The 21,880-nt window shown below is 33.7% G+C and overlaps 1 protein-coding gene across 2 annotated transcripts; it reads left to right on the forward strand.

Annotated features, from left to right (window-relative positions):
• The first annotated feature begins 347 nt into the window (after positions 1 to 347).
• Positions 348 to 21,637, forward strand: LOC144979843 (protein pellino-like). 2 transcript variants are annotated; one of them, XM_078927028.1, is made up of 10 exons: positions 348 to 543; positions 3,989 to 4,105; positions 5,170 to 5,299; positions 8,292 to 8,393; positions 9,248 to 9,445; positions 10,308 to 10,493; positions 11,725 to 11,823; positions 13,660 to 13,872; positions 15,068 to 15,183; positions 17,362 to 21,637. In XM_078927028.1, exons 2-10 carry the CDS (start codon positions 4,038 to 4,040, stop codon positions 17,486 to 17,488), a joined length of 1,239 nt encoding a protein of 412 aa, XP_078783154.1. In that variant the 5' UTR covers positions 348 to 543; positions 3,989 to 4,037; the 3' UTR covers positions 17,489 to 21,637. The 2 variants fall into 2 exon arrangements, with proteins under 2 accessions (XP_078783154.1, XP_078783165.1); XM_078927039.1 differs by lacking the exon at positions 348 to 543 and adding an exon at positions 713 to 789 and having other exon boundaries at positions 17,362 to 19,336.
• The last annotated feature ends 243 nt before the right edge of the window (positions 21,638 to 21,880 follow it).

A 21,880-nucleotide genomic window follows, 5' to 3' on the forward strand; every position in this document is an offset into this window, starting at 1 on the left:
TTTTATAATCTTTTCAACCTTCTTCTCCTCAAAGAATTCGTCTATAGGCAGCACTTGATGGAGTAACTGAGAAGAGCAGAGGTGAGGAAAAAATCAACCATCTCTACCCCTACATTTTCTCCATTTATACCAACGGCGTTTTAAATGTCTTTCTTGCATTCAATGCCGAGCACCTCCACTTTTCTGTTACTATTTTAAAGATCAGCTGATGTTCTTTTGCCTCCCCTTTAATTTCGCGGACTTTTTTCAGAACGAGGCGTGGGAGTGTTTAATTCGTCTCTTGTTACGGAAGTGGAAGTGTTGTCTCCCTTGCATTATTGCCACTCTTCACCATTTCATTAAATTCTACTTCCGTTCAAAGTAGGTCATTCTTAATCCATTGTTTAGTTTTGGTTTCCCTTGTCTAGATATTGGACTGTAGAATTAAAGTCTTTGTTGTCGACTGATAAGGAGGCAACTTGCTGGGACATCTAATAATTTTGGAGACATTCTTAATTTTTATTTAGAATTCTGTTACAATAAGAAAACCTGTTGTTTCTGTAGGTAAGTTAGAGTTTGGCCTCAGACTCCTCGTAGAGGTCTAACTCATAATTTAGAACTGCTGCGAATAGTGATTTCACGGCATAATCTCACTATTCGCAGTAGTAGAAGCGCTCTCCCGTCTCTGAAAATTAGTCTTTGTCCCCTCACTGAACACAACACTGTATTTTCTGTTAAAATGGCATGTTGTCGAATTCTTTAAAGTTGAATGAGAATGTGCTAAGTTTGAGTTTGAGAAGGAAAGAAAAGGTAAAAGTAAAGGAGGGATGCGGATGATTGAAACATTTTGTGACTGAGAATTTAGGTTTTGACAGTTTTGAACGTTTTAACTTTTTCGTCCCGGTTTATTGTATTATTTACAGTTTAGTTAAATATATTTTATAGGTTCCAGCCCCCCTCTCTCTCTCCTCTCTCTCTCTCTCTCTCTCTCTCTCTCTCTCTCTCTCTCTCTCTCTCTCTCTCTCTCTCTCTCCCTCTCTCTTTCACACATAAACGTACACACACTCTTTCTTGCCATTGCTCATCATGACTCATATCTCAGTGCTCCTACAAATAATAGAAATTACTATTATAGTTTAGCCACCACCACATCATTACTACTCACACAGCACCCTCCACATCATTATTAAATATAGCAACCACCACCACCTTTACATCATCCTCCTCCTCGTCATCATCACTACCACCGCCACTACTACAACCACAACCATCACATCATCAGTGGCTCAGCAGTACGTTCTTTGCTTCGTACCCGAAAGGTACAGAGTTCGATCACCCGCCGCTGGGCTGTGTGGCCTGAAGAAGTCACCTCATCTTAGCTCAATTTGTGGCGCTGAACTGCGGCTGACACCTGGGTTATTAGTCTTCCCTTGGAATAGTCCCAAGAGACAATTTCCCCTATGGGATGAATAAAGGGAATTTTTATATTTTTTATTACTACCACTCTACCACAGCTACCACATCGTTATCAAAACTACAGCAACTGCCACCACTATTATATCATCTCATCATCATTATCCTTATAGTAAAGTCATCGTCACTACCACTACTACATCATCACCATCATCACTACAATCACAACCACCACATCAACACCACCATCACTATACAACAACAAGACACATCATCATCGAAACCCAAAATAATAATGATAGTAATCATTTTTAAAAATAATAATAATTAAAAAACAAAAAAGTACGACAACAACATCAAAAACTAAAATAGTAATGTAGTTTATTTATATTTTGTGCCCAATCCTCTATACCATAAAGCTCTAGACTCGCAGATTCTACTCAAAATACAGAACGAACGCATTTGCAGTACTACTGTAAATAACTGAAATGAATGATAATATATATGTTATTTACAGTACTACTGCGAATAACGAATACGAACGTTATGTACTATTCACAATATCACTTCTACTACTACTACTTCTGCTATTTTATTTTCCTGGGTCAAAAATTTTGTTTCAAGTCGTAAATTTGACTGAAATTAAGCTGGACACCCTGGACAATGATAAAACAAGTAAAAGAAAATTCTTTCAGGCCGTTTGACCAAAAGTAAATTTTAAATCTCTTGAATGGAAGGCATTTTAATTTTTTTTTAAAAATAATTTCAAGGGCAGGACAATCCATTAAAAATTTACTTACAGTAAGTTGTATCTCTGATATACACTAGAAGTAGTAATATAATATACGAAACTATGATATTTTGTGTTATGAGTTAGACCGATGTTTTTACATTATCCTCCTTTTTGACTAATTGCCATTATCATCACTGATAGAAAAAATTCTGTTCCCAAGGAATCGTCCCACTCCATAGTGAGTTTATTCTACTTCTATCAGGGAAACGATACAGAGAGTCGAAATGCCGCACTTATCGACACAAATCTACATTTGTCCCAATTGACATCAAAGCTTTGAGCCGATATTACTTCAAACCCAAATAAATAGACTGATTAGATTGAGAAGATGTTCAATGTCACCATTGTTATCATCGTCATCGTCATTATAAAATCAAAGTCAAAACCTCTATTTTGGTCATCACAAGAATAATAAAAATTCTCACATTATCATCAATTCATCATCGTCATCATTATAGTCATCACCATGACTGTTTCTATCGTCCTCATCATAACGATGATAATAATCAATATCATCAGCATCTTCATCACCATCATCTAGACCTGTAAATTCTCAGTCAATTAACCGTAACTGAAATTAGTCACAATTCGTCAAATTCAAATATTTTTAAAAAGGAAAAAAAGAAAGAATTCATGAATCGTAGTCAAATGACCATAAAGTAATTAGGAATGTTCCACAGCGCTATGCTTAGCTCATGTGCTGTCTATATTAACGATGACTGGATATAGTGTGACGCTTTTTAGAATTGCCGTGTCTGAACACTCCCAGTGAATTTTCACACAGCCTTCATGAAATAATTTTTTTACTTTCCAAACCTGTCGTGATCCCAATGGTAGCCAATTTTAGCTGAGTCGCTGAGCGATAACTTTCACTGTTTCGCCTAAGCCAAAATTGACCACATTTACCTGGTGGAAAGTAAAAGTATGAGAAAGTAAAATGCGAACACCGGAAGTGCATAATGTAGACACCTTCAAATCGAAAGCTATATGATTGCTACAAGCACTCGATCGCCTCACATTGTAAACAAACTGGTTGACTGTTTCTTCCCTGATTGGGTACCTAATTATAAGGAACAATGGTAAGTAGCCAAATTAATTCCCGCGCAAATTAGTTTTCTGCCATTGTTTTCTCAAGTGAGCTTACTGTTTACTATTTTCATTTTGATTCTTTGTATTTTTCCGCTCCGAAGAGTTGTTTCAGGCACTTTTTATAGAGCTCATTTACAGGTCTAATCATCATCATTCTCTTATGATTATAATTATACACCACAATTGTCCATTATAACCTTCTTTATTTAACTGTTATATTTATATCACAGTTCCATGTGCATATGCACGTCTCTGAGTGTGAAGGGGAAGGGGGGGGGGGGGTATATGCTGTGTGCCCATTGAATTTTGAATGTAATACCAACCCTTTCTTTTATTATTATTATTATTATTATTATTATTATTATTATTATTATTATTATTATTATTATTATTATTATTATTATTATTATTATCATTATTATTATTATTATTATTATTATTATTAATTGTTATTGTTATTATTATATTATTATTATTATTATTATTATTATTATTATTATTATTATTATTATTAGAGTGTATACCTATTATATGAGTGTGTTTGTGTGTGTGTGTGTGTGTGTGAAAGCGAGAGAGAATGTCTTTGTCTTTGTAATTGATTTAGCAATGTGGTGGAACTAAACATGAATTGCCATTTCTGGACATTAAAGATTTATTATTATTATTAAAATGAAACAGTAAGATTGAAGTTGACATTGTTTTATTCTTTTTCAGTCCTTCCATCTACAAAGACTTTATTTTCGAGTGTAGAAGCCATGTGAAAATGTCTACAGACATACCACAAGCAGAGGCAGTTGAAAATATAAAATATGGGGAATTAATTGTGTTAGGGTGAGTAAAAGTATCATCAATTAAAATTTGGAAATACTTTTGTTTTGCTTAAATGTTCCTTTTAAGTAAAAAAAAAATATCAGTGTTTGTTTTTGTTGTTTTCACAGAGCCTTTTTCTTAACTCATGACCTGTTTACAGTGTAGCCTCCCTATAACAACAATGTCTGGATCAGATGATGTAAATGTTGTTGTTATAGCGGAGCAACCAAAAAAATGAAAAAAAAAAGGGGGGGGGGGGGGGGGGGGGTAAGAACACCAAGAAGACAAAGTGAGGTTTAGATATCAGAACTGATAACTGACTTTGGTCAGGATTTCTCCAGGTTATTAATGATCGCTGACAAGCTGTTATGGGAATCCTTAACTTGGCAGCAATGTCCTTATTCATATCTTCATCTTGTCAAATTCAATTGGAATCTACAACACAACATTAATGGTCAGTGCTTTTCTCTTCAACTTGGTAGGAGTAGGATTGGACATCCTGATTCATTTCTGTTTTCTTGTGCATGATCAGCGATCAGAAATGAATAGAATAACAGTGGGTCGATAGTAGTATCGGACACCCATTGAACTCGAAGCTGATTCAGTTTATAGCAACCACTTAGACTTTACCCAATGTTTTAACGTATCAAAATGATAGTTCAGAGTCGACACCTAACTGGTTCAGAATAGCTGGCAGCAAAAGTGAAAATATATTACAAAGTACAAAGTGTTGATTTGAGCATGTGAGAAAGTGTTCATGTCCATGACAAACAGACACTCACACTTACTAACACAAGACCCTGCGTACACATAAATATGCACATCCCTCCATGTATATGCACCACATACACTCACAGATGTGTGAGAGGTGGGGGAGGGGAGATTAGGATAATGAGCTTACATTGAAATAAAAACAAGTTAATCTTTCTGTTCAGTCGACTCTGGGCTGAGTCTGAATTGACTCCAGCTGTAGATGCCATAGTCACACTCTTTTTGATACCATTATCAATGTTTCCATTGGACAATAAATTAATTCCATGGAATGTTAGATTTAATTCGTGCCATTTTTTATTTTTTACTTTCAGATACAATGGTCATTTGATATCAGGTGACAAGGGAAGAAGGAGAAGTAAATATGTCTTATGGAAAAGAGCGAAAGCGAATGGTGTTAAACCATCACAGAGGCATCATGTAACAAATCCACAATCCTCAAAAGTAAGTGAATGAAACTAAGACATAAGAGGCCACTCTCTCTGATTGTGGAAATTGTCATGCGCACAGCCATATCCATCTTATATAGCACTGATGGGTCAGAGTCACTGGTGTTTACCTTAGTTACTTCTTTATTTACTGTAATAAAAAAAAACAACACTTGGATGGCTTTGCTATTTTTGTTGTAGAGATTGCCATCATATTTATGATAGCCAACTTAAAACTTATGTAATTCACTCAATTAATTCCTTTCAAACATCGAATTAGTTTAAAACAGCCTCATTTTAGAATTTTTACAATTTCCATGTTTTTTATAGCTATTTCCTCCCATTACATGTACAAATTGTTTCAATTTTGTAAGTAAAATGGGTGACATAACACTTTATATTTATATGGAGATAAATACTGGAGCATTATAAAAATTGCCATTCCTACACTTACACTTTAAATTATTCTCACCAGTTATTGGGGTGTGATAACCAAATGTACAAAGGGGTCAATTAAACAACTCCAATGATAAAAGCATGGTATTTACACTCTATTCATGTTGCAGTCTGACACTTGATGGAATCGAAAACCACTGCCATTTGTAGGTCTGTCATTGCAATTGATAAAGGAACTAATAAGTACTATGTTGGTTGTGTATATATGGATTAACAATTCTTAACAAAATATTTCTTTAAAATATTGATTAATTCTGAATTGGATGAGGGGACATATATAATAAATTCTGGTAATTTCGCCATTTTTTCAATGTCTCACTTCTAGCCTGGGGTGAGCGACTAATTTGCCAATTGGGCAACCCAATCACTGACATTACTTGGCCAATTAATTGTATTCTCATGAAATGTTAACATAGGTTTATATCGTATTTTATTCTCAAGAGCCCTTTTTTGTTACCGTACTGCTACTGTTGTCGGGTAAATTTGTCAAGAGATTTTGTACTTAGTTTTTCTTCCTACAAGACAATATGGGGAACAATTTCCATTTCTTAAACACTTTTATCCTCAAATCTCTCTACATTATCCGATACTGCCTATTGCCAGATATTTATTTGCATGTGAATCAAGTGTGATTAGGACACATTACACTGCCAGAGTCACAAGATCTGAGTCGACTGATTTCTGGTTGTTATATCCTCATACATATTCTTATTTTCTTTTTTTTTTTTTTTTTTAAGTTGGATTTCAGCGCTTATGCACAGTGCCTATTGCTGATCCATCTTTGGAATAATTATTGTACGTTGATAGTGATGTGCAGTGAGTTTACTCAAAAGTACTGGTGACTTTACCTGATAGTACATAATTTACCAATTTACTTCTGAAAGAATGTCTTAACTATTTTAGAAATATTTGATGATGACATGAAAAATAAAATGGATATAGATGACCACAAAGTGAATACCATGCTGATTTTGTGACCAGAGCTTTCACATTCGAATGCATAAACTAGAGGAACTTTAGTGTAGGGTTGCCATTATAGTAAAACAGTCAAGGATGTGACAACAGCTTGATTACGAAATGTCATTTTGACATGCTATAATTTTAATAGATTTTTCACTTATTACTTGCAATCTGAAGCAATACATACATTCATGTCTTGTCTTTTGAATATGGACTATTCCAACATAATGGGTAAATGTTTACCAGGCATTATTTTTTGGGGGTGGAGGGTCACAGCGAATTTCCCCATCTGTGAAGTTACCCGACTCTACCTTATATAATACATGGCCTTGTTTGTTTGTTCTTCAGACAAAACATGTTACTTCTGGTGACTCAGCGCAATCTGCTGATCCACCCACTAAAAATCAGGTTTTGGTGAAGATCTAGTAATTTCTATGGTTTAGCCTAAGTTGCAGTTTCTTATCAATGTTGATATTTTGTGGGTGGGAACCCTTGACTTCTGTTGTCGGCAAGGAAAGTCGCATAATGTGCAGGATATGCCTCTGTATTTGTTTTCCTCTTCTGTGTCTCCATTTTAAATTTACCATTTTTTTAGCTTCTTGACACGCTGTAACCTCTCTGTAGTGACATCATCAGGACCGGAAAAAAATGTCATAATATAGAGTTGTCATTCATTAAAGGGCAGCAACCAAAAATGGCAGGGGTACATACTTGCCATTTACAGTGTCAGTCTCAACCAAAATAACCAAGTAATCTTGAAAAGACAGATTCACCCATTGCTTTCTTAAAAATTCGTCATTCCAAGTTTACAATTATCTTTGCCTGGTCTATAATGATATGCCACAATGTTGGTGTGTTGATCACTCGACTCTGCCTTAACTACATCATCATCAACATTTGTCAACATCCGTTGCTTTTTGTTCTGTTTGTTTTTTTTAAAATCTGTGGTCGAAACCCATGCTATTCAATTTTTCCTCAGTTCTTAATGCTCGTGGTCAAATTTCAGGGCTGCCAGATGGCTAAGTTTCTCATGGCAAATTTCGGCTTCAAAAGTGGCCAAATAGAACCTCACATGGTCAAACACTTCTACCATTCTGAGACCTTTGATAAAACTCATTGGTTTTGGTAAACACAAAATCGACTAGGCTGGCAAAAAAAATTGATTTGGAAGACAGAAGACATTAATAAAAATAAATATACATTATATAAATATGATTCACTGTGTGGCAAGGCCATATGGCCCAGGTTATGGGGAATCCCCAAGGCCAAACAAGACAAAAAGAAAGCTTATGTGGCATTGCGAGTTGCACTAGCATTCACGAGCCAAAGGTACTATAGTCAGTGCTTTTCTTTTCAACTTGGTAGTTGACACTGAGGAGTGGACGCTGTGATTCACTTTCATTTTCGTGTTTTGTCATCAGTGATCAGAGATAGCGGATTGATGATTAATATCTTTTACGACAGAGGCATTTTTATTTATTTATTTATATAGTTATTTAGTTAATTGTTAATTCTTTTCTTCTGATTTTCCTAAATTTATTGATTTGATATAATATTTATTGAAAGCCCGTCATTTCTATTTGCATTTTTAGGCTGTTCAAGATACTTCAAAACACTCAGTGTCGTATACCTTGTCTCGTAATAAAGCCATTATTGTGGAATATCTCAGAGATGATGACACAGATATGTTTCAGGTTTGAGTTTGTGGATTTAGAATTTTTATTGATTGATTTAATGTGTATTTTATTTGGATGAAATGACTTTGATAAATATTAATGAAAGGTTTGTCATAAAGGGATTAATACGACATGTCTTATTCTGATCGAATATGCAACAAAAATAGAATGAAATGATATCAGTATGTTGCATATATTTGCATTCTCTTTTCTCTTAAAATATTTATTCTTTGTAATATAATTCAGCTTGAGCACAACGGCCTCGGATGCAATCATAGCTCAGCTACAGCGGGAAATTTAAAATCCCTGTTCTGCAGCCTATATAGTTCATATTAATCTTGTATGGCTATAACGAGGTAATATTTCTTGAAACACAGCTACATCGGGGATGTGAGTTGAAAGTTTAGTACCCAGTTGAGAGAAACTAATTTTTCAAGAAGAAAAGAGGAAAGCACACATAATGGAGATGGGGTAGGGATGGTTGAATAGTAGTTGTGTGTACTATCAGCATTTCTCTATGTACTTTTTGTAACATACCAGAGGGGAGGCTCGTTACTGACTGATCAATATGTTGATACACTTAGGTCTAATGTGTAGATGAAGAGTGAGTGGTGTGTGACTCATGACTCGTAACTATGCTTAATGAGAAATGAGTGATGATTAGCCCTATGTGAAGCCTGGGGCTGTCTTTTCTTATCACTGGGATGGTCTGCTACTTGAGTTTTGAATTGCACTTCTCCTTCACTATGTGTTTTTTTTTTTCATATGTTTTAGAAATAAATGATTATCTTAGTTGGTCAAATCAGTCTAAAATGTTTCTTTGGAATTAAAATGAAACTATATTTATAACTCTTTTTAAAATATTTTGACAGATTGGAAGATCTATGGAGGGACCTATTGACTTTGTTGTGATTGACACTGTTCCAGGGCATTTACGAACTCAATTAGATACTGCACCACAGAGTACAATATCCAGATTTGCCTGTCGGATAATTGTTGACAGAGTACCACCATATACAGCTAGGATTTATGCTGCTGGTTTTGATGCAGGAAAAAACATATTCCTAGGGGTGAGACACACAATACATTTCATTTAAGAGTTTGTTATATGTGGAGTCAATGAATAGGATATTTTATACTTTGGTAGAATTATTGTGTTCTGTTGCCTACTCTCTCCATTTGATTTTGGCAGTGTGTATTTATGTGTGTGTGCTGGAATGTGCGTGTGTTTAGGGTTGGGGGGGGGGGGGCAGTGTCAATGCTAATTCCATCCATTCAATGCTTTGCTCTGAGACTGCCAGGGCCTATGTATGCATGTTGTAAATTATTTGACCATCTTTTACGTCTCTAATTAATCTGATTCCCCCAAAATACTCCATGAATCCATGCCAAAAGTGATGATGGATATTATTTCCAAATTTGTCAAGTGATGTGCATGCACCTTCAAATGAGACTTTGATGTGGTTTCAATCTCAATTGCAATACCTAGGAACAAAGTGACATCTCAAGTGATAATGAGACTGAGATTCTTGAAATAATGAACTTCTCAATACCTAGGAACAAAGTGACATCTCAATTGATAATGAGACTGAGATTCTTGAAATAATGAACTTCTCATAAGGAGGTTGAAGCTGTTGCCTCAAATTGTAGAGGATCAGTCAAATGCCAGGTTAAAACATATAATGACTGAGCAACCAGCTTTCATATCACCAAAGGCTCCATTGAAAATAAGCAAAAACAGGGTAAATATATGTCTTGAAATTTACTTCTTTACATCATTTTGTAATGTCCCATTGCAAAATATTGTGGTATGTTTCTGTTACCTGGACACCCTGTTATATTTTGCTTGTTAGTATAAACTGAATTTGTAATAGGAAAAGGTCGGAATTGTGATTTTTAAACACTATGATTCAACTGTTTCATTTATTGCAGGAAAAAGCGGTTAAATGGTGTACAGATGAAAATGTGGATGGCCTTACGACCAATGGTGTTTTTGTCATGCAGCCTCAGGCTGGATTCTCTCCAGCAGGAAAGCCAGGACATTGGAGGGAAGTTTCCGTGGGAGGAGCACTATTCTCATTGCGTGATTCTAGGCCATCACCTCTGAAAAACCATCAGGTGTTTTTTAAATTTCATTTGTAGTGATTTAACTGAACCTAATATGACCGTAAAAGCATATTTCAGACCTGCCAACTCTCTCTCTCTCTCTCTCTCTCTCTCTCTCTCTCTCTCTCTCTCTCTCTCTCTCTCTCTCTATATATATATATATATATATATATATATTATATATATTATATATTTATATATATATATATATATAAATATATATATATATTATATACATATATATTTTATATATATATATATATATATATTATATATATATATATATATATATATATATATATATATATATATATACACAACAGATAGAGTTTCCGGATACAGGAGGGGGTAACTGATTCTCTCCCTCTCTTTCACTGTCCCCCTCTGTCTCTTTCTGTTTCTATCTTACCCTTATCCCTTTATCTCTCTCAATCATTCTTCTAGAAATCTTCATGTTAACTTTATAAACATCATCTGATTATAGAAAGATTGTATTAATCTGCTACAATTATAAGGGGTGCTCAACTTAGTTTCCTCTGTTTACCTTTGCTTGTACAATGTTTAACAATTTTAATTTATTAAAGATTCTTGAGTCTTATTTGTAATGGCTATGGTAACAAAGATAAAACAAGTAAAAGCAAATACTTTCAGGCCTTTTGACCAAAAGTAAATTTTAAATCTCTTTAATAGAAGGTATTTTTTAAAAATCGTTTTACGGAAAGACAATCCGTTAAAAATTTACATAAATTAAGTTATCTCTACTATCAAGAATAGATGTACAGTAGAAGTAATAATATAGTATACCAAACTATGATATTTTTTAATGATTTTGTTTGAATTTGACCAATGGACCGATACATTTTCCTCCTTTTTGACTCATTGCCATTATCATCACTGTTTTATGTTTTGCTTGAGTTTGACAGATGGACCAATAAATTTTCCTCCTTTATGACAAATTGTGATTATCATCTCTGGAAACAGTATGATGTTCGTTAAATAAGATGTTATACTGAAGGATAGAATGAATTGACTTGTGAAGAATTTGAATTTAAAACAGCAGGAACATTCCGAAATATATTTGTCATTTTGTATTTAAGTAAAGTATAAATTAATAACTTAGATAGAATCAGCCTAATGTTTAATTACATTTACAATGTAGAGTTTTATTCTTTGAAAACATCTTGATCTCGGATCTTAAACATTTTTTTGTCCCAACATCATATTTAATTTTAAATCATTTCAGTTAGTAGAAGAGCAAAATATCCTGAGAGATGGAACCCTTATAGACCTCTGTGGAGCAACAATAGTCTGGCGGTCTGCTCAAGGACTTTTTGCATCACCTGTAAGTTTTATTTTGTTTTATTTAGTTTATGATGTATTTTTTTTGGTGATGCCTCATTGTATCAACGTAATTTTATCACAATGCTACCTGTTACAGACCTGCCAACCAGTACGATTTTTGGACCCCGAATACGCGGATTTTAGTGGATTTAATACGATTTTTTTAAAGATGTGTGATGTGAATGATCTTGATGATGCATTTGATGCATTGATACACACATGTCGTACACCAACTGTTGACCGTGTTTCTGAATGAATGATGCATCACATTTAATACTATAGTTATCATTTCAGTTGCTTATATGATGCCGGTTTTCACCAATATTTTTCTCATACATTTTTGAGGATTTGCATAGAATTATGCATATAAGCTTGTTTTATACTTTAAATATTCTCAGACCACATTTAAACTTTTGCCACTTATTAAATAGAAAATTCTATGTGAAAATTTAATTGAACCAACATCTTTGACTATGAAGCCTTCAATTAAAAACTGTATTGCTAATTAACTTAAACATAAATGGGTTATTTCCCTTTATAATAACTAAATTACTCTATTTTGATCTATAAAATTTATATTGATCTTTTTTTTTCTTTATTATTTTGTACGAGTCTTGAATTACAAAGTGGGCAGCTTTAAGAACGGTATTTGGTTCAAAATGAATTTGTTAGAACCATTTTAGAAGTATTTAACTTGTCTCTGCACATTACATACTTTGCGAAATTCCCATCATTTGACCAAAGTAATAGTATTAGTAGTATATGGAAGTAATAGTAGTAGTAGTAGGAGGAGTAGTAGTAGTGAATGCTCAAAAAAAAAAAGAAGAGAGAGAGAGAGAGATGGATCATTAGATAACATAATATGTGGAAAATATATTGCTACTGTTGCAAATTGTCATCTATTGAATTGAAGACCACTCTCCCAGATATTTTATCTCAAAACTTTCTCATAACTGATGTACTGGGCTAGCAGATATCACCATCACAACTTTATCAGCATCTCTTACCATCAACGTCATGACATCATCACTTCTACAACTGCCATCACAGCATTGTCACTGCCACAACCACCACCACATCACTTCTACCACCACCGCCACCACAGCTTCATCATCATCACCACCACCACCACTAGAGCACCATCGCTACAACAACCAACACTTCTTCCACTGACACTAGCATCAATACTACCAACATGTTAAGGGTCTTTTGGTCATTTCTTTGAGTGTTTCGAAAGCAATTTCCTTTGATATTGCAATTTCTGAGCCTTATGCTAATTTTAAATGGCCATTAAATTTTAGTTTCTCGATAAATCGATAATTTTGTAATCACTAGAGATTGCTTGAATGATGAAGATCAGAGTTTATTTTGATTTGGGATTGATGTTAGCTTTTATATAAATTTTTGTATAGTGCGCACTTTTTTTCCACATGTGCGGACAAAATACACTTTTTTGCTAAAAAATACACTTTTTAGGGTCATGGAATACACTTTTCATCCTGGGAAGGTTGGCAGGTCTGCTGTTAGATTTTTTATAATTATATATGATACAACTATTGTACTTCGTGTCATTTTGAAAAAAAGTATATCATTGATTATCCATAGAGCGTAAAAGATAATGGTATCATAGTGGGGTTTTTCTTTTTTCATTTGCAATGAGGAGAGTGTTACAGAAATCTTAGTCAACCAATATTTTGTGTGTTTTAATGTTTGTTTGTTTTTAATTGTTGTAATGATTTGGATTGTCTAATTGAACATTAGTATTATTATTATTATCATCATCACTATTATTATTATTATTAATTAATTAATTTCCCCACTATTTTGGTTACAACAGAGTGAAGGAGAATTTCAAAGAATGGTCAGTAGATTGAATGCTGGCCGTCCACAATGTCCAGTTGGTTTAAACACACTGGTCCTGCCAACCCGAGGCTCCCTGAATTTGCGTGACAGACAACCTTATGTCTATTTGCCATGCGGTCACGTTCATGGAAACCATAACTGGGGTCAAGATGACTCCAATGTTCGAAAATGTCCTTTATGTCTCTCAGTAAGTATATGAAATGCCACTTTTTTCTCATCTTTTGCGAAGGCTAAAAGCAAAAAATAATGATGCATAGCAATTTTAGTCTTTGCCTTTCATATGAAAGAAAAATTTTGTCCCTCAGGGTGTTCAACATTTATTTTTTATATTTTAAGCCCTTACATTGGTGATTTTGACACGTGTTATTCACTACAACTGCATGTAATGCAATGGACTGCACCTCCTCAGATTTGAGGATAAAGAGGCAGGGCACTCTCGTTAATTCAATACACAAGAAATCAAATAATCAAAATGGCTGTGAGATTGACAACATCATCATCAATACCACAACATCACTACTACCACAATGGCTGAATGGCTTGGTCTTTAAAGTCATTATCTGGACGCATGATCCAAAAAATATTACAAGGTTTTTTTTTCTGCCTTGAAAATGACATCTTTTGTGCTACTATTCTGAATTTCCAGCTTTTTACCAGAGTCTCTCTAGTTCGCTATTTCTAGGCCTGCCGCAATACACAATTTTTTGAGAGCCAAATTTGGCCAATTCGGATTTTCTTCCCAAAATTGTGAAAAAATATTTTTGCTCAGAAAGGATAGGAGGTCAAACTGAATTACACTGCATCAATTCTAAAGCATTTTAAATCAATAATTTATGTATTGATAAGAGAAAAATCCCATATCTTTGATGAATACATAATTCTTTTTCTTTTGTTTGGGATTTTTAAAAAAATATATAGATTTTTTTTTGTTTGTTGCCAGTGCTGTACGGTTTAGAAGAAGAAAGCCCATCATTGTTACCATTCTCATCATCATAGTCATCAATATTATCTTTAGATTTGCCCTAGAGTTTCCCTTATTTTGTTTCTGACAAATTTACAGATATTATATCTCATTAAAAAAAAACAAGCATCTTTCTCTCACTGCACAAGCATCATATCAAGTTCACATTCATTTTCAACATAGGTCAGAATGCAAAATGATGTATGAGACTTGCATTTTTAGAATTGAATGAACATCAATGATTGCCAGCACAGATCCTGCTGCAACTGTGGTCATGCTATATTCTAAGTCATTTTTGGGTTTTAACCAAAAATAAATTGAAATTATAGATGTCAATTACACTGTCAGATTGAGGTGCCATCAACAATTTATTAGCATTAGCCGGCGCTAATAGGTTTTCCTTGTATTTGTTTGAAATTAGGATGGAACCTTTGTAAAGCTTCAAATGGGATGTGAGTTGAGCCTCTATGTTGACTCAGATGAACCAACACATTGTTTTTCACCCTGTGGGCATATGGCATCCGAGTGCTCTGCAAAGTTAGTATTATATTACTTATTCATCATCCTTTTTGTTTATTACATTGTCTATTTTACAGCAGCTTTAACCTGTGGTTTCATAAGCAATTCAAGGAAGGCCATTAGTTTTGTTTATCTTTTGATTTATATTTTTAGTTCAAAACTGGTCTGGTGAATAGGAAAGAAATTGTGGCGAGATCATGGTTTTCTTTGGTTTTTTTTACCTTGTGTCAAATATGAGTTGCATTTAATTATGATAAGATTACTAAACATTCTTCCATGGCTTGATTTTGAAGAGTTGAAATCAATTGTTTGCTATTCCCTGGATTTCAAAGTATTTTCTGCCAATTGTATTGAGTGTAAATATATATATATATCTAGTTATCTTTCTGTTTGTCGTTTATCTAAGAAGAGTTTTGTGCACGTCTTTAAAAAAAAAAAAAAGGCAAGTTTTGGATTTTCTGATTTTCTTATGAACTTTTTAAACCAACATTTTCTTTGCCATTTCACTTGATAGTTTGGGGTTGCCACCATCTGATTGACTTGATTATGTTCGATATTGAGACCTGATGCCATTCATTCAAATTTTATTAAAAATATTTTTATATTGTTTATAAGGGAAATTCGGATTTTTCAATTTTTATTGTACATTTCCGATTTTAACATTGCAATTATTATGTTTCTATTTGTTTTTCGGATTTGGTTTGGTTTTTTTTTTTTTTTTTGGTTTTTTTTTTGGGGGGGGGGGGGGGGGGGTTAAAAACAAGAAATGTCACCTATCATTATCAGATCTATGATTTTTTTTTATGGTTGTCACATAGCCATCAATAACAAAAATGTTATTTCCTGCTTATCCATATTGCATTGAGACCTATTATTTTTACTTTCGCTGTGGATCTCTTTGTTGATCTTTTACTTTGAATGATGGTTAACTCAATTATTTGAGATTTTTAAGATTAATTAATATTAATTGTAGCAATAAGCTAAAAAATAATACACCATAGAATAAATAGTTCATAAGAATTGCTGAGGGCAAAACTTAAATGTTGATATTTTTTTTCCATCCAAATTCTAATTTTTTGTTTGTTCTTCTCAGATTTTTTAATGATAATATGTTGCAGGTCTGAATATATGAAAATTGTGAAAATGAACAACAAGATTTCTCATTGTTGGCTTAGGAGTTCACTCTTTTGTATCTTTTCTCCTCTATATGTTATAAGTTTTTATATGTTTTTATGTTGCAATTAGACATAGCCTGGCTGACATCCTGAGCTTAGAAGGAAACAGTAAATGTGTAGTTCCTAATGATAATAATAATAATTGATTCTTACATGGCAGAAGATATCCTTAGTCATGAGGCTAATGGCACTTTACAACAGTACAAAACCATTTTATATTTTTTTAAATATTAAAACTGAAAAGTTTTAAAGGTTTCCTTGAACACAGACAATGATTTGGACACCTGAATGTTGTTCCATGCAGACAGAGCAAAATGAAAGTTCCCGCATTTGCATGAATACGTGGGCAGCCAAACGGGTGGCAGGGTTTCCATGGCTTCCTTATTTTCATTAGATGCAGATAGGATTTTGCATGCAGAGATTTCTGTTTTGGCATTGAAATTCCTCCAAGTGCTGCTGAAACTCTTGTGAGCCAACTTTTAAGTTGTTGTTTCTGAGATATGTGATGAGATTACCCTTCCAGATGCATTTATAAGATCCGTGTTAAGATAGATATTTGTTCTATGCATTTAATAATTATTTTTTTCAAAAAGCTGTGGTAAGTATGTTGTTGTATGGCTTCAGACGGGTCTTAAGTTTTGTCGTCATACGTGGTTGCCAAGATACACATTCAATATACAGTCCTTCATAAAGGCGAATCTTACATTTGCACATTCTTATTATAGGAGACTTGTCTTTGGCTTATCGTTGATATAAAGTATTCCAGTAAAGTAACATAGATACACTTATCATTGTTTTATGAGGGTACAATAGTTCAAGTCACAATGAAATAAAAAAAACAATGGTTGAAAGAGCAAGGGTGTCACTGGGTGAACAGCCTCAGCAATAAATTTAATTTTCGTCATATTTGATTCCTACACCCTTTTCAATATTTAATTTTCAGAATAAAATGGGAATCTAGCATGGCTTAAAATAAAAGATGTTTTGCTAACAAGTTTCTTTTTCTTTGATTTTGTAACAGATTCTGGGCAAGAATAGCAGTACCTCATGGATCCCATGGCTTCCAAATGATATGTCCTTTCTGCGCCACTCCTCTTTCAGAAACCCATCCTTGTGTTAAGCTTATATTCCAAGACAACACAGATTGACATATGTGAACATTGCGTTATTCTTATTGTCACAGATGTATTATTTTTTTTGTTCTCTATCTTCGTCATACCTCAATTCCATTTTCTTAAGTGTGATTCTGTTTTCATCGGATTACTTTTTCGCCACCTGCCTAAAAATATTGAAAATCAAAACTTTAATCTTAACTTTACATTTTGTTTACTATTGTGAGATGTGCACCTTTTATTGTACATACGTATATACATTTGTTGTCAAAGGAAAATCATTTTTGTAGAATCAGCTGCAGACTAGGTTATTTACATTTTGACATTATTTATTCAAACTGCCGCTTAAAACCAGTGATCAATATATTGTTTTGTTTTTAAGATTAAATATTTTATTACTTTTATTTTTATGGGCTTATTTTGAAGTTAAGACAATTTAAATCCATTGAATGTTTAAACTTTTCGTTAAATAAACAAATAGTCAAGTGATGTATTGTAATGATAAAGCTTCCTGCATTAGTGTGAATAGATGATTTATTGGCTCAGTTATTCAGATTACGTCTAGCAACTAATTTTATGTATATATTACTAAATTCAATGTTGTCAACTACGCATGTAAATATGAATTAGTGAAAGAAAACACTTGTCTGAAAGGCAAGATTGTTATTTTCTATGTTACCCTCAAGGAGATCAATAACAATAATTATGAAATTTGTCATAGCAGGTGCTAAAGTCGTTTATAGGTAAGAAGGCTTTTATGAATTATTTCTTTTTACAAAAGGACTAGGAAGTTTTCCTTTTGAAAAGCATACTATTTGAGTTGCTATATGCATGGTTTATTACCATGGTGAAGAAAATATCCATTTGTTATTATTCAATTTGTATTTATGAGCATGTGTGTGTTTGTTGGTTTGTGTGTGAGTCTTGCCAATTAGTATGAAATTAAAATATACAAATGTGAGAAATTTTATAAGAATATGAAAAATGAAATTGAGCAAAAAGTGGCATTGTGCTTTTATCTTCAGATCATTTTCTTTTCTCCTATCATCTCCCTTTCACAGATGCTGGATTAACTTTAAATTGTTGCAAGCACTGCAAAAAAAAAAAATAGCAACTAAAAACAATCATGCTTGAGGTAGTATTTAAAATGGAAATGAAGGACTTGGAAACAAAAAATTATGCATTGGTCACACTCAATCCAATAATGCGCTGTGATTTTCATTCTTTAGCCGAAAACAATAACTGTACATTGGTATGCAATATGTGAAAGAAAATATCTAGCAAGTTGGGATTAGAACTTGCTTGCGTTTTAATCATTTTGTTGTTTATCATATCATAGGAATGGTTATAGGAAATTAGAGTGGAGTCTTCTGACCTCCCGTGGTGGGCAGAAGGTCACTTGCTGTATCTTCTATCTGTTTTTCCGAGTCATTTTTTACTTTTGTCTTGGAATGAGATTACTTGGTTTTCCTTAGTACATGGCTGACAGGTCAACAGTCAAATGTATAGTATTAGTTTTGGGAGATATCTTTTTCCTTGTCAATCATCTTCTCTCTGTAGTGTAACATTTGTTATGTCCTTCTTTTTAAACATTTGAATGTATTTCTTTTGGTGGGATCCTGTGATTGTGTCTGGATGAGACTTTTAGGTGAACTCAAAGTAAGTACGCTGATAGTGTTGTCTTTGAATCTACATCTGTATGCTATTTGACCTTTCCCCTTTGTCTTATTCTTGTGTACTTTTAATTAAAGTAGACTTTTTTGTCCATCCCATTTTCTTATGAGTGGTGCTGAATGAATATGTGTCACAATAACTGTACAACCCTTAAAACCAAAATGAAAATTAAACTGAAAAATTATATTAGCATTGAAAATTGACCAAAAATTCTCATTTTAAAATCAGTCTACTTTTTATCCCAGGTTTTCTTGTACTACCACACATTTATTGTTAAATCATCGATTGCACCATGCTTCTTGAAATGAAGATGTTAATTTTTGTTGGAAAATGTGAAAATATATAAATGCTTACTCTGGGTCAAAACATGAAAGTTGCAGGCTTCATTATAGCTGTTCATTGGCAAATTGTGTGTGTGTGTGTGTTTGCTTGGTGCCTGTGCTTTGGACAGAAACTTTTTTAAAAAGCTCAACTGCAGACCTTGACAGTTTTGAAATTACTGTAATTTTTATTTTAAACTTAGAATAGATTATTTCATACATCCTAATGGTCCGTCTGGAGAAAAGAATGAAATAACCAGGTGTCAGCTGCAGTGCAGGGAGTAGTTTGCTACAGGTGTCTTCTATCGGAGTAAGGGTTTACGTTTTTTCAAAGATACAAATTGTTTTGACAATTTTCTACAGATTGAATCTCACAATCATCCTGCTGACATTGTTCTGCAACAACAGAGAAAGACTTGTGTACTTAATTACCACCTGATTATATTTATTGTTCATATCTAATATTTCTTAATTGTGGTATTGCCTGCAAAATCATGATTCTTTGTAAATCTGTTCGAGGGCAAAAACATTTTCACATTTTGTGAAGCTTATACTTCTAATTCATTTGTTTAAATTCCTACAACTAGTCACTGAATGTGTGAATAGTTTACGTATTTGTGTGAGAGACAGAGAGAGAGGCAGGACATATACATACATCAGGATGACCTTTTATTTTGGCTTTAGCTGAAAATCTGGTTATCTATAACTTTTCATCTCTCTTATTTTATCAGAGACAAAAATCGAACTACAATAACATTCCCAGCCAAAATTAAATGGATAAAAAGTTGGCAAAAAGAAGAGCTGGACTAAAATAATTTGGTTACCTACAAGTGTCAGGAACTAGCCTGGTATATGTCAGTTCAGAGGTTATAACATTTCATTTCATGAGGTATTTCTTATCATGAGGCAGGATTAAATGTTTATTATGATTATGGTGATGCGCTATACCTATGAAGAATTTTCAGGCTTTATACATGGCCCCAAGGGCATCCCTGATGCATGTGTATGTATTTGTGAGTGCACAGTATTTTTAGGATAAGACATGGTATGTAAGGGCAAAGAGCCTATCTTTAGTTGAAACCTGAACATGTGAGGTCAATTTGTTATATTCTATCATCCATCTTTTTTTCCTACTGGGGTGGCTTCTGTCTCTTATCGAATGAAATAACTTGACCGCTTGTTTGGATTCTTCACTGCAGTGGAAACTGTCAAAGTTCTCCTGCTTGGTATATAGTGCAATACGCATTTGTCGAAATACACAGGGCAACTGGAATAGTTTGTTGAATCCATGTTTCGACAAATATGGGATTACAGTTGTAAGACAAGGTACACAAACTGTGATGAAGCCAACTGATCTCAATGTTTGCGCATCCAGGTTTTGTAGATTGGTGAAGTTATCTATGTTGACAAAATAGTGAATGTTATTCACTGTGGGAACTCACACCACCGTGCCACACAACACAGCATGCGGGATGGCATGAGAGGAGGTGTGAGCAGGGAGAGAGGAAAGGAGGAGGGAATGCACAGGTCTGCACAATCGTAGCCTTTGTAAACTTAAAATCTTAGACCATAGCTATCTTAATTATTTGACTTTCACCCGAAACAATCAGCTCCACTGACCCTGAGATTACTCAGAATTTTAACACAGACAATTGAAAAAAATGCATGACATTGTCAATATGTCATAAAATTATTATTGTGATAAATACTCACAAACATGTGGCAAATTGCTTCAGGTGACAGGCAAAGAGCATTGTTTCACCTCGCAAGCAAAGCTCGATTACTTAATTCATCAAAATAAGACAGCCATCCTCAACACTAAGATTCTCTCCTATGGCAAATTACTCAATGTTTTATCAAATCTATTGGGGGGGGGGAGGGATTTCATCTTTACCATCACGAATTATAAAAATAAAGTTAAAGAAAACCAAACTTAACAAATACAAACATATACCTCAACGGCAGGTAATGCAGCAACATGGCATTGTGTCGTGTAACCACGACTAACAACAGTAAATAGCTCATGAAATTTAATTCACAGAAATGTTTATTCAGACTTAAGCACGCCTAAGCCTCCTCCCACTGACTGTGCTTTAATGCGGCATGAACTGTAATAGTAATAATAGATATATATTACAAAATTAGAATGAAATGCAGAAAAATAAATCAAAATTATTGTTTTTATAAAGTTTGAAGGTTGTTTGTGTGTGAGTGTATGTTTGTTTTTTGTTGTTTTTATGTGTGTGTATGTTGTTGTTTTTTAGGAAGTTTTTATCCAGTCAATTTGCTCATCTGTATCCATTCCTGTAAAGTTGGATATAGTAGAGGCAATCATTGCTGCTATTCTCTTTTTAATTCCTTCTTTATTATAATTTTTTTTATCGAAGTGCTTAAGATTGTCGATTTATTTGAAGCTGGTCCTTCAATTTTCCTA

The sequence above is a fragment of the Berghia stephanieae genome, chromosome 1 (assembly GCF_034508935.2).
Source record: "Berghia stephanieae isolate SIO BIC M18660-M18661 chromosome 1, UCSD_Bste_1.3, whole genome shotgun sequence".
Taxonomy (NCBI): domain Eukaryota; kingdom Metazoa; phylum Mollusca; class Gastropoda; order Nudibranchia; family Aeolidiidae; genus Berghia; species Berghia stephanieae.